Source organism: Podarcis pityusensis (genome assembly GCF_964106645.2).
Source record: "Podarcis pityusensis genome assembly, chromosome: 1".
In the NCBI taxonomy this organism is placed as follows: Eukaryota; Metazoa; Chordata; class Lepidosauria; order Squamata; family Lacertidae; genus Podarcis; species Podarcis pityusensis.
In genome coordinates, this window is record NC_138028.1 from 21,463,479 (window position 1) to 21,476,222 (window position 12,744).

Here is a 12,744-nt window from a genome sequence, read left to right on the forward strand (position 1 = left end):
AAGGTTGTATAATCAAGAAATGAACTTCTCTGAACTTCTTTTTCTTCATTGATTATTAAGGCAATGATAACAGCATTACTGCGCACAAGGTCTGTGATGTAAGACAACCAGGGGTCAGGTTTTTTTCCTGCCAAACATTGTAATGTACCCTTGAGGCAAATGGTTCTGCTTCTAAGGTGCTTTCAGGACCAGGTGAGCTTCTTGGAGGTTTCTTCCACCTCAGATGCCCACAAATGTGAAATAAAATTGAAATAAACTTGAAGGCAGGTCCATAATGGAGCTCAGCCTCAGCAAAATACATCGCTTTTAGCAGACCTTGAAGCTTGGGTGAAGTAAACTGAGAAGTTTATGTACAGTTTCTGGATTTCTACAGCTTTATTCATGTAGGAACAGAATTACATATACTATACTGAACAGAAATCGCACGGCGGTGGCGAGAGGCCCCATTAGGTAAAGTGGTACCTCAGGTTAAGAACAGTTTCAGGTTAAGAACGGACCTCCAGAACGAATTAAGTTCTTAACCCGAGGTACCACTGTATATTGAATTCTTCCCTGCTTTGCACCATAAGGTCCCATGGCAGGTTACAGCAATCTAAAATATCAATATTAAGCAGTATAGTGTAGGTGTACTCTCATTTTGACTCAAGAAAATCACCATTTTATAGTTCAAATCGGGAAAAATAAATGCAGTAAATGGACCAAAGGCTGCCATCAGGGGTAGCAACGGAACTGCCGCTTCACTACGCTGTGAAGAAATTAAATATTTTAATTTTTTTAGTTTCTTCTCCCGTTAGATTCACAAAATGTTTAGGGGTATGTGTACCCCTGCGTCCCTCCAGAAAAAAGCACTGTACAGTGGTACTGTTAAGTTGTGGGCGAACATGTCAGACGACATAGCGATTTTTTAAACAGCTCTTCTTTATTCAGATGCCAGAACAGAACTAGGCTGAGGAGCTCAGTCAGCCTGCTTATATAGAGCTCCAGAACAATGCAACTGTTGCCATTTTCTAAAACTATCCAATCACTGAACGTCACTTTTCGATCCTTCATTTGCATACAAAACTATCCAATCACTGAACGTCACTTTTCGATCCTTCATTTGCATAACTATCTACAGTATCCCCCTGCTGGCCCAGGGTGAGAACTTCAGTACATAACACCCCTCCCCACCGAGATAAGGCAGTAGTTACAATCGTAATGGTTTCCTTATATACAGCACTACATGTAATGGTTCAATTAGGCACAAAAGCATATCGGTTACATTTCACATACTTAGACCAACAGTGATACATGTCCAACAACATAATCCTTTAAATAAGTTGGAAACTCTGTCAGACCGCTGGGGACTGGTAGCCAAATCCGGGGGGCCACACAATTCTTGCTGAGGCTGTGGTGCGACCCTAGGTGGCGTTGAAACCAAATCCCCTGGATCTGCTGCTGTGGGTGGAGCCTCCGCAAGTGGAGTGGTCTGAGCCTGTGGTAAGTCTGGCAGACCCTCTGAAGTGGCTTGGTTCGGCTCCACGCTGGCAGTTTGTGAGGGAGGTGTAGGTGGAGCCTCACCATCTGTAAGTGTCTCTTTGGGAGCCACGAGCGCAGTTGGGGGCACCACGGTAGTGTCCAAGTCCCCAACCCTGCGCCTAGGCTGGTCTATGTGCCGGCGCCACAAGCGTCCGTCTTCGAGTGCCACCTGGTACGAGCAAGGTCCAGTGACTCCCACTACTGTGGCTGGCACCCAAGGAATGTCCCCCACATAGTTCCGGGCAAAGACCTGGTTTCCTGGAACAAATGACCGTGGCTTGTTGGCACAGCCTGGGGGTTCGGCCACAGCACAGTCTGGGTGCAGCCGGTCGAGCGGTGACCTGAGGCGGCGGCCCATAAGCAGTTCAGCAGGACTCCGCCCTGTGGCCGCATGAGGGGTGATGTGTTGCACAAACAAGTATTCGGTGACCCGCTCGTGCCAGTCTCCCCGGTCCAGTGCCTCTTTTGCCGAGTGCACCATTCTCTCCGCTTGCCCGTTGCTGGATGGATGAAATGGTGCCGTTAGGGCATGGCGGATGTCCATCCCAAAAGATACTGCTCAAAAGCGTCTGACGTGAACTGCAGTCCGTTGTCAGAGACAAGGACATCAGGACACCCATGCGTCACAAAGAGGCCTCGCAGCACCCGGATGACGGCCTCTGTAGTGGTGGAGGGCATCAGGGCCACCTCCAGCCATTTGGAATAGGCGTCCACCACTACCATAAAGGTCCGGCTGTGAAAGGGGCTGGCCAGATCGATGTGCACCCTTGACCAGGGTGTCTTTGGCGTCTCCCAAAGTCCTGCCATAGAGGTATTCATAGAACCTCTTCACTCCAGCCACAAGTGCCAGTGCCTCCTTGTCGAGCTGGCTGTAATTCCGTTCAGTCAGAGATAGCGTCCTGGAAAAGTAGGCAAGCGGTGCTTCTCTTCCGTCTGGAAAACGGTGACTAAGGACAGCACCAATGCCAAAAGGTGAGGCGTCGCAGGCAAGGACCAGAGGCCTGGCTTCACTGTACTGTACCAGCACACTGTCCGATGAAAGGAGAGCCTTGACCGTGTTGAAGGCCGCCGTCTCCTGATGACCCCAGGACCAAGGCGTCTTTGTGCTGAGGAGTCAGTGAAGAGGCTCAGCCACCGTGGCTTTGTGGGGCAGGAACATGTTATAAAAGTTCAGCAGCCCCAGGAACGCCTGCAACTCTGTCTTGTTCTTTGGGATAGGGGTCTGCTGGATAGCGCGGATCTTGGATGTGGTCGGGTGAAGGCCGGAGGCGTCGATAAGATAGCCCAGGAACTCCACCTGTGGAACAGCGATCTGGCACTTCTCCCTCTTTACCTTGAGCCCGTCCTCTTGGAACCTGGCCAGCACGGCACGGAGGCGCTCGAACAGCTGCTGGTGTGAGTCTGCGGACACCAAGACGTCATCAAAATATGGTACCACACCCGGAAGCCCTTGCAGGAGACGCTCCATAAGGCTTTGGAAGATGCCAGGAGCCACACTCACCCCGAACTGCAACCGGCGGCAACGGAATGCCCCTCGGTGGGTGACGATCGTCTGGGCTTCAGCAGTGGCATCATCGATGGGCAGTTGTTGATAGGCTTGGGCAAGGTCCAGCTTAGCGAAGACCTTACCCTCACCCAGGGAATGCAGCAGGTGTTGGATAACAGGAACCGGATAAGCGTGCTGCTGAAGTGCCTGGTTGATCGTGCACTTGTAGTCAGCGCAGATTCTCACCGACCCATCTGGCTTGACAGGCGTGACAATGGGGGTTTCCCACTTGGCGTGGTCAACTGGCTCCAAAACTCCTTGGGCGATCAGCTTGTCCAGTTGTTCTTCCACCTTAGCCTTGAGAGCAAAGGGAATCCGGCGTGGCTTTAGCTTGATGGGGGCGACTTGTGGATCAAGGCTAAAGGAGATGGGCGTACCTGTATATTGCCCCAAAGTGCCGTCAAAAACCTCTGCAAAGTCTTCGACCAGACCCTCAGTCTCTGTGTTAGAGATGCAGTTGATGCCGGTGACTTCCAGGCTGAGGGCATCAAACCAGTCTAGGTCTAGGAGGCTTGGCCGCTGACCTTCGACCACCACTAGTCGGAGCAGGCCCGAAAAATTCTTGAAGGCGATCCGGAACCGGCCAACGCCTACCATGGGAATGTCGTTTCCCTGGTAGTCTCTCAGGTGTATGAGGTGAGAGTCGAGTTGCCTTTTGGACACTCTGGGTACCAGTCTTTTGATGGTGCTCCAAGACACGATGGACAGGGCAGACCTGGTATCGATCTCCATGTCACATGGAGCTCCTTCAATGAGCACTGTGACGTTCAGCTTGCGTCGCGTAGGTGAGTCGGTTTGGCCAATCGTGGTTCCAGACGGGCAGCGGCAGTTGGTGAGAGCGAAACAGCTTTCCTTGGCAGACTGGAGTGAAGACTTGGACTTGTGAGTCGGTGAAGGGGGGGGTGTCAGATGGAGCCGATCGGCAGACCTTAGCGATGTGGCCCCTTCTGGAACACGTCCGACAGATGGTGTCTCTGAATCGACACTCGGCACGGGAATGGTTGCCTCCACAGCCAGCGCATTCCGGTTGGCCCTTGGACTTCTGTTGGAACTTCCTGCGCTCCCGCCTTGTCTGGTGCACATCATCGTCTTCACTGGAGGATGCCTCATCACTGCTGGCCTCTTTGTGATGCACTGGAACTGGCTCCCTAACAAGACGCAGGCTGCTGGCCTTGAGGATCTCCTCAAGCAGCTTTTGAGGCCACAGCCTCCTCAATGGCTTACTGCAGCGTGAGGTCTGGCTTGGCGAGGAGACGCCGTTGCAGATGGATGTCCTGTACCCCGCAGACGATTTGATCCATCAGGGCATCATCTAAGTCTCGGAACTCGCAGTGCATTGCAGCCTGTCGCAGGGCGGTTGTGTAGTTGTTGATTGACTCCCCCTCTGCCTGGTTCCGGTGGTAAAACGCATGGCGGGCAGCAATCTTGGACTGCTTTGGTGCGTAGTGGTTGCAGAGCTTCTCTTGGATCGTGTCCCACGGTGTTGCCTGGACTGCTTCAGGCGCAACCAATGCTCGGGCCGTCTCAAACACCTCAGGCCCACAGAGGCTGAGGAATAGGCCCCGCTTCCGCTCCTTTGATACTTCTGTCAGCTCGTTGGCTTGGAGGTAGCAGTCCAACCGAGCGAGGTAGGAGTCCCATGATTCAGAGGCTGGCGCAAACGGCGGTAGAGGCACAAGTGAAGCCATGATTCCGATGCCGGCGAGAAGGGCGATGGATGGAACACCGTGCTCTAGCCAGAACAGTCAGCTCTGAATTGGTTCTGTTCAGTGATTTCGCTCAGTGATTCAGCTCAGTGATTCAGCTCTGCTCAGAGGGTGGCTGCATCTGGCTGTGCTCTGATGTCCATCGATCCCACCTTCGTCGCCAGTGTTAAGTTGTGGGCGAACATGTCAGACGACACAGCGATTCTTTAAACAGCTCTTCTTTATTCAGATGCCAGAACAGAACTAGGCTGAGGAGCTCAGTCAGCCTGCTTATATAGAGCTCCAGAACAATGCAACTGTTGCCATTTTCTAAAACTACCCAATCACTGAACGTCACTTTTAGATCCTTCATTTGCATACAAAACTATCCCATCACTGAACGTCACTTTTCGATCCTTCATTTGCATAACTATCTACAGTATCCCCCTGCGGGCCCAGGGTGAGAACTTCAGTACATAACAGGTACCTTGGGTTACAGACGCTTCAGGTTACAGACTCCGCTAACCCAGAAATATTACCTCGGGTTAAGAAGTTTGCTTCAGGATGAGAACAGAAATCGTGCTCCAGTGGTGCGGCAGCAACAGGAGGCCTCATTAGCTAAAGTGGTGCTTCAGGTTAAGAACAGTTTCAGGTTAAGAACAGACCTCCAGAACGAATTAAGTACTTAACATGAGGTACCACTGTACATTATTAATAATACTAATATTATGATGTTGTTGTTGCCACCCATTCTGCATCTGAGGAAGTATGCCCTAGCAAATCTTACTCCCTTTACAAATAAACACAGTTAAGTCTTTAAATTGCCACAGACCTTCTCCTATTTTTATATGCAACTTAGATAAAAAGAAGCAATGGCAAACTGCTTAAAAGTGTGGGCATGGGAGAGGGTTTTCATCAGCTAATATAAGCTTGTTCAGAGGGGCAGATTGAGACAAAATACTACACTTTAATCCTGTGTGGACGTGGTCTATAAATGTCTGTAAATTCTGGAGTGCTTGCATTGTTACATCATAAGCAGCAGGTCACCCTTAGATTAGATGTGTCATGGGAATCGGTAGTGAAAGTACAGGTTTGCCACTGATCATACAAACAAATACAAATGCTGTGGGATGGGGGGGGATTAAGGGCAATTGGGGCTAGGGAGGAATACAGAGGTTTGGGGGCATGTGAGGAAGGGGGAGGATGCATAGGGGAGGTGGGGAGACAGGGGGCTGTTTGATTTTGTTGTAAAATTCCAAAAATAAATAACAAAAAGTTGTTTGCATTGCTAATTAAAAGTAAAAGTTGTGTTTCTGCTGTCTGGATGTCATTTGCTAAAACCAAACGTGTTTTAAAAATTGAACCTATACAGCAGAAATACGCACCACTGTGTTCAATGGCTCTTACTCACAGCCATGCACAGAACTGCAGTCATGTGCCATAAATTTAATCATGAGATTTTATTAGTAATTTGTTTTAAATGTCTGTGTTTTTAAGGTGGAGGGATTTTTTAAAGCAATGTGTTAGAAAAGCAAGATATTTAAATCCTGGTGGCCTGACTCTGGATTTTATTATGGAGCTGTCATTGATGCACTACACAGTTAGGAATCGCCCTCAAATGTTGCTGGGAACTGCAAATGGGGAGGAGAGCACTGTAGCGCTCAGTTGCTCCTTGAGGGCTTCTCATAGGCATCTGGTTGGCCACTGGGAGAGCAGGATAATGGACTAGATAGGCCTTTGACCTGCTCCAGCAGAGTTCTCTTTTGTTCTCTCTCCTTCTGAGAGCAGCCATTCAAACCACCCTAAAAAGCAACCTACTGCGCATGCTCCTGCAGCTATCTCTTGGAAGAGAAGGGGGAACAATAACTGCCACACCTTACTCTAGTAAATGAAGGTGTGCTGGATTGCTCCTTATACAATGAATGGCAGTAGCTTGGGTTACATTAGAAACAAAGGCTAAGCTCCAAAGTACATAAGCAATGCCTGGTAGAAACGAGAAGGAGCTTAGGATTTCAGGGGGTGAAGGTATCAGTGGCCTGCAAAGCAACTCTTTCCTCCTGAAGCCTTGCAGAGTCAGAATAAAACCCCAACTTCTCTCACCACCAAAGGAACACAAGTGAACAACACAAGCAACTCTGACACCAAACTCTACATATATTAAACATAATAGAAACACCGCCACCCGACCCCGACCCCATCCATCTTCCCTCTCTCCACCCCCCCTTCTTTCTTTCTTTTTTTCTTCTCCCCCAATGCCTCAACAAATGAAACGGATTTCTAAAAATGTTACATGGGAAAAAAAAATATGAGGCATTACACTTCTGTAAAACAAGAAAATCCTTAATAAAATATTTTTAAAAAAGAATAAATTATGCAAACAAATGTAGTTTACTGCAGTAGGAATCCTCATTATTTTACTGTACACAGCTTCAGTAATGTTTGGCTGTGAAGCAGTTTATAAATCTGCAAATAAAATAATATTGCTATACTTGCATAATCTTTACAAGTGACAGCATTCAGTTTGTCAAAGTATTATTTATTTAGCTCTGGGAGGGTGAAGGACATTTATAAAGCTATTCCATTTCACAAACAGGTAAAAAAAATACATACATCTGGATTTGCTCTTATTCTCCAGAAGAAGTGGAGCAGTGGTTTTCTATGCTAGTGAAACCATCACACTTTGGAGAAGACCTTCAGGAGTTTCAATGGGGACAGAGGACAAGCCCCGAATTCTTCTCCAGCTTGAATTAAAATCAGAGACAAGTTCCTTCCTCTTGCCCCTTCCATTCAGTGCAATGGAGAAACATTACTTCACTACTTTGAATAGGAGCTAATTGAGAGGGTGCAGGAACCAAAAAGAAAAATTCTGAAGACAGAAGAGGAAGACCATTCTCCCTTGGTTAACTTCATAGGTGGACTTCCCCTCACCAATTTTGCCCAGGCTGCCTCTGAATTTGTACTAGGGAAACATTTTTCTGTTACACTGAATGGGAGCAGGGCTGAAGGAAGACTGAGAGAAAAGAAATTCTGACAATTCTTTGAAAGTTTTCCCTCTCCAAGTCCTCCTGGAGGTTTTCAGTCCTCCCTTGGGGAATATTCAGTGAAACGATCTTCCTTATTTTACCACCCACAAAGTAAGTGGAGAATTTGGGGGAGGGCCATTTTCACTCTGTTCTAGATTTTTAAAGACAATGAGAGCCTCGGTTGGGCTCAGGGGGATAAAAAAGAAGTTTTCTCATCCAAGTTCATCCAAGGTGGGCTTGGGAGATCTTGCCCATCTGTGCCTTTCTTGAAGAAATGCTTCCTAGGACTAGCAGATCACTGGATCCAACTTAGTTCATTTCCCATACTTACTGAGAAGTTCAGTTGCATCCAGCATTGCTATCTGTTCTTTAGAACATGATTACCCTTAAAGGGATTTTGGCAAACATTTGTAAATGTCAAGTCTCAAGGATGTTCTACTAGGTGAAAGGGGCAAAGATTTCAAAAGCTATTGATTTCTGCAGCACCCTCCAAAGACACAAAGAGTAACAGGACTTCTTCTCAGTGGCTAAAAAGCTTCCATCTTGGCAGATTTTGCCCATCACACTCATACACTGGTGGAAGAAGGGGGTGTAGGGATGCAGTCTGCCCCGGATGTCATCACTGGGTTGTGTGTGACAAAATCAGTTTTTAAAAAATTGGCCTCACGAATATTTTTTGGAGTGACATGGTGGTTTAGGCACCTGCAAGTTTCGCACTGCAGCGTGGGATTTCTGTCTGCCTCTCCCTCAGACGCCCTACAGCTGAGGGGGAGGTGGCGAAGAGGCTCCAAGCATAGGAGAGGCTTGCCCCACCCCCATGGGTCGCTCAACACAACCCTGGCTGCAGGACATGCCCCCGCACCAGTCACTCCAGCGGCTAGCTACGCCGCTGCACACATATGCATATGAAGGGGCAAGAAAGATAAGAATGGGATTTTTGTGTGTGTGACTAATTTCTAAATGCTGCTATTTGTCCATTGCAATAATGTCTTCAACGTGAAATAGTCTCTAGCATGATCCCCAAAGTAACAGTTCAACAAGTAGTCAGGTAAGAAGATAGGGCTCCACACGTGAGGAGATATTGTGTTATGGGTTTTTTGAACAAAGATTTGCCAGGCTGCGACTTGTCCACATCTGCAGCCCTCCTGAGGCAGGCTTTTCAGCGAGGGACAATGCAGAGCTGATAGGGCTGAGGGCAGTTGCCTATGCTGCTCAACACAGGTGTGGGATCGATGTCCTTGGGGTCAATGATGGACTTCAGAGTGAAGTTCTGTAATATGGTGGTCAAGAACAAGAAGATCTCCATACGGGCCAGACCTTCCCCCGCACATATCCGCTTCCCTGCAAAGGAAACCAAAAGTGTAAGACGCATAACAACCACTTTGGCTGTTACGGAGAAAATAACAATCATGCCAAAGGAGCAAAGGTGCTGCTCCAGAACAGCTCCTGGGAGAGTCACTCTTTCCACCATTTCTTTTGCTTCAGCTGGCCACAGGAAAGGTACAAGGAGTTCTGATGGACCAGAAGCCTCTGCCCCTCCCTCACAAACTGGCAGCCCTTGCAGTTTAGGCTGCAGGAGGAAGGAGGTTCCCCTCATTGCCCCGACATCAGCCGATTAGGGAGACGGGAAAGACCTGAGCTGGCCAAGACTGCAGCCAACTGAGGAAGCAGAGATCTTACCTGCTGAGAAAGGCATGAAATAGTCGCTCTTCCTGAAGGTGCCATCTTTGTGCAAGAAATGTTCTGGGTCAAATTCTTTGGGGTTTGGAAATTCTTTGCTGTCATGTAGCACAGACGTCAGAATAGGATATATGGTAGTGCCCTGCAGAGAGTGCAAAGAAATGGGCTGGATGGCCATGACACCCAACGAAAGCATAAAATTGACACTCACAAAGGAATGGTGTGGGAAGGCACTAACAGGAAGGAAGGTACTTTGTTGATACAGAGAAGAATGGAGCAGCTTCAGAAGGCAATAGGGTGTTTAAAACGAAGTCCAGGCTTCAAGATGCCCAGCTACACTTTAGGAGTTAGGCTAAACTACTTCCCTTGCTTGTACATAAGAAGAGAAGAAAAGCTCTGCTGGATCAGTCCAGTGGCCCCATCTGGTCCAGCATCCTGTTTTCATGGTGTCCACCCAAATGCCCATGGGAAGCCCATCAACATAATCTAAACAAGACAGCACTCTCAGTTCCTGTGGTTTCCACCCACTGGTATTCAGAAGCATGCTGCCTCTCGCCATGGAGGTAGAATATAGCCATCATGGCTAGCAGCCTACTATTACTACTTAGAGCCTTGAAAAGAGCTGACCTTTGGAATGACATATTGTCTGAACGGTGTGTCTTTGAGTACTGCATGAGGGACGCTCAGTGGGATGAGAGAGATGAACCTCTGGATCTCATGGATGACAGCATCTGTGTAAGGCATTGCCCCACGATCTGCCATGCAAGGACTTCGTGATCGGCCAATAACTCGGTCAATTTCTTCATGCACTTTCTCTGTAATGGCAAGAATGAGGTTTAACACCAGTGCAGGAAATATCATAGAAGAAATTGAAACTTCATGGGAGTGCCTGCCAGCCCCTGCACATTTTTGGAGCTTTCAATGTTTTCTGATGCCAACTTTCTATTGACTCATCATATTAACTCAGACAAATTATTGTAGCTCACCTTCAGTAATCCATCTGTAAACAGGGAAACATTGTATAACTGCAATTATTTATATATTAATTCAATTTCTATCCAAAAGGAGCCCAGAGGGACAAAAGCCTCCTCTTTAGGGAAGTTTTAGGAGCAAGTGATGGTCCAGCTTAGAGGGATTCCTATTGGAGGCACTGTCCTGCAGTGATTCTGATCCTACCTGAGGGCCCTTTGGCCCCTGGCCCTTGTGGTTGTTCCTTTGTGGGCTACCCTTCAGGCTGGCACAGAAAGTGCAGCTGGTGCAGGATGTGATGCCTTTGTCTAAAGGATCTGCACTGGCTGCCACTATACTACTGAGCCAAATTCAAGTTGTTACTGCTTGTATATAAAATCCTGGGGTTTGCAATATGGTCAGCTATAAGAGTTCATCCACACGTCTGTTTTTGCTGGGATTTCTAGGCATGGGTCTGAGCATTTTGTCCACACACACATCCCCACTGTGGTCTCCAGGAAAGCCTTCTGTTTACTGCTTATGTCAGTCAGCGATGGTTAACATTCAGCAATGAACAGTGTGTTTTCCTGGGGAAAGTGGCAGAACAACCACCTCTTGGACCTGTGACACATAAATCTGGGAAAGAACTAGAATAATAAGTACTAATAACGCATCTGTTTTACCTTGTATCTCTGGGTATTTGAGGAGGATCATGAACCCGTATCGCAATGTGGTGCTGGTGGTCTCTGTTCCAGCCGCAAACAAGTCAACTGTGCTTATGGCCAGGTTTTCAATGGTGAAATGGGATGCACTATTACCTTTTTCCTGCAGAAACACACAACACGGTCAGTGAAGTCAACTCAATTGTTCTGAGTACAGCATAACAAGAATTTAGCAGTGCCACTGGGACCAGCTCCCTTCCCAAGACACATCTTATCTCAAGTCTTTTTATAACTCATTCCTCTGGACATTCCTTGCCCAGAGGGCTAATCATTAGAAAGAACTTCCCACTTACTGCAGGAACAGGTCAGCAATGGGAAATGAATCTACTCCAATGGGGTGTGGGCAGGAATCTCTTTCCTTGGCATTCCCCACAAGAAGCTGGATGGAAGTCTGCTGGTTGGGAAGCTTCAGGAGTGGCAGGAGAACCCACATGGAGAGTTCTGTGAGTTTTCATGATTACCTGATCCATTTTCATAAGGAAGCAGTCGATAAAATCCCGAGGTGAGCTGGGGTCCAGAGTGGGCTTGTGCTCTTCAACCTCGTCCAAAACAAACTCTCTGAGTGCCAAGTTGTTTTTCAGCACTTTATGGTGGGGCCCAGGGATGCATTTCATCAAAGAAGGAAAGATGTTGTAGAGCTAGAAGAAACACCACAAGAGACCCATTGGCACCAACCTCAGTCAGGGTTTGTCCACACTTGGGCTTCAGTATAACGTTGGCCACTGTTGCCTTGTGTGCATTTCAACTCTGTGGTCCACACACCAGCATTTTCACTGCCAATGCCTCGAATATCTCTGTAGATGTTCCCCATCTGCATTACTGTGTGGTGCTTCATTGATTGAACTGCATTGAATTATCTTCCCTTCTCCTCAGTTAGTGCTTTCCCACCCTCTGCCTAATGGTTGTAGAGGTCATATGCAGATTTTTTGATGTTTTTATTTCTCCTATGTGTACCTTTACAAAAAACTGAGAAATCATGCAACAATCTCCCACCCCCACTGCCAAAACTGCTTAAGCTTTACTTCCTTTTCCACTGGGCTGCTGTTAAGTTAAACCTTGGTTACTAGACCCAGGTATTGGCATTGAATGCACCGACCTTGACTGGAACTCCAAATTAAAAACATAAGAACGTAAGAAGAGACTATTGAATCAGGCCAGTGGCCCATCCTGCTGTCACAGTGGCTAACCAGTTACCCATGGCAAACCTGCAACTAGGACATTAACAGAAATATCAAGAGGCAGAGGGAGTATGGGCCATGAGAAGCCTGGAAGAAAGAATTTAAACAGCAGGAAAATTTAGACTTTGTGGAAAAGGGCCTTTAAAAAGATGGCACCTACCTGTCCCCAAGAAGAGCTAAAAACCTGAAAGTTTTCATTCATTAAGCTCATCATGGATAGGAACTTCTTGTCATTATAATCGTATCGTTTCCCAAAGACAATTGCACAAATGACATTGGAGAGAGCGCAACTGAGCGAGTAGGTTGGATCCAAGGGCTTCTCTGGAAGGACAACAAACAAATAATTACACAACCCCTCTACAGGTTTTAGGCAATAATCTAGTCTGGAATTTCTGAGCTGCCATTTCCTGGCTCCTGGCCTCAGTGGTCAGACAGGGAGCTGCC

General features: G+C 47.5%; 1 protein-coding gene and 1 long non-coding RNA gene across 2 annotated transcripts in view; one reads left to right on the forward strand and one right to left on the reverse strand.

Moving 5' to 3' along the window:
- Positions 1–12,744, reverse strand: part of LOC308469529 (cytochrome P450 2C19-like) — a 39,081-nt gene that overhangs the window by 20,004 nt on the left and 6,333 nt on the right. The window contains exons 4-9 of the mRNA XM_080992122.1: positions 12,461–12,621; positions 11,584–11,760; positions 11,084–11,225; positions 10,080–10,267; positions 9,453–9,594; positions 7,441–9,113 (exon numbers count right to left, since the gene is read on the reverse strand). Of these exons, the coding sequence (XP_080848248.1) occupies positions 8,932–9,113; positions 9,453–9,594; positions 10,080–10,267; positions 11,084–11,225; positions 11,584–11,760; positions 12,461–12,621 (992 nt within the window). The 3' untranslated portion in view covers positions 7,441–8,931. The remainder of the gene's footprint in view (positions 1–7,440; positions 9,114–9,452; positions 9,595–10,079; positions 10,268–11,083; positions 11,226–11,583; positions 11,761–12,460; positions 12,622–12,744) is intronic.
- Positions 7,885–12,744, forward strand: part of LOC308470315 — a 33,225-nt gene continuing 28,365 nt past the window's right edge. Inside the window, exon 1 of the long non-coding RNA XR_013982363.1 lies at positions 7,885–8,003. This is a non-coding gene — a long non-coding RNA (uncharacterized lncRNA). The remainder of the gene's footprint in view (positions 8,004–12,744) is intronic.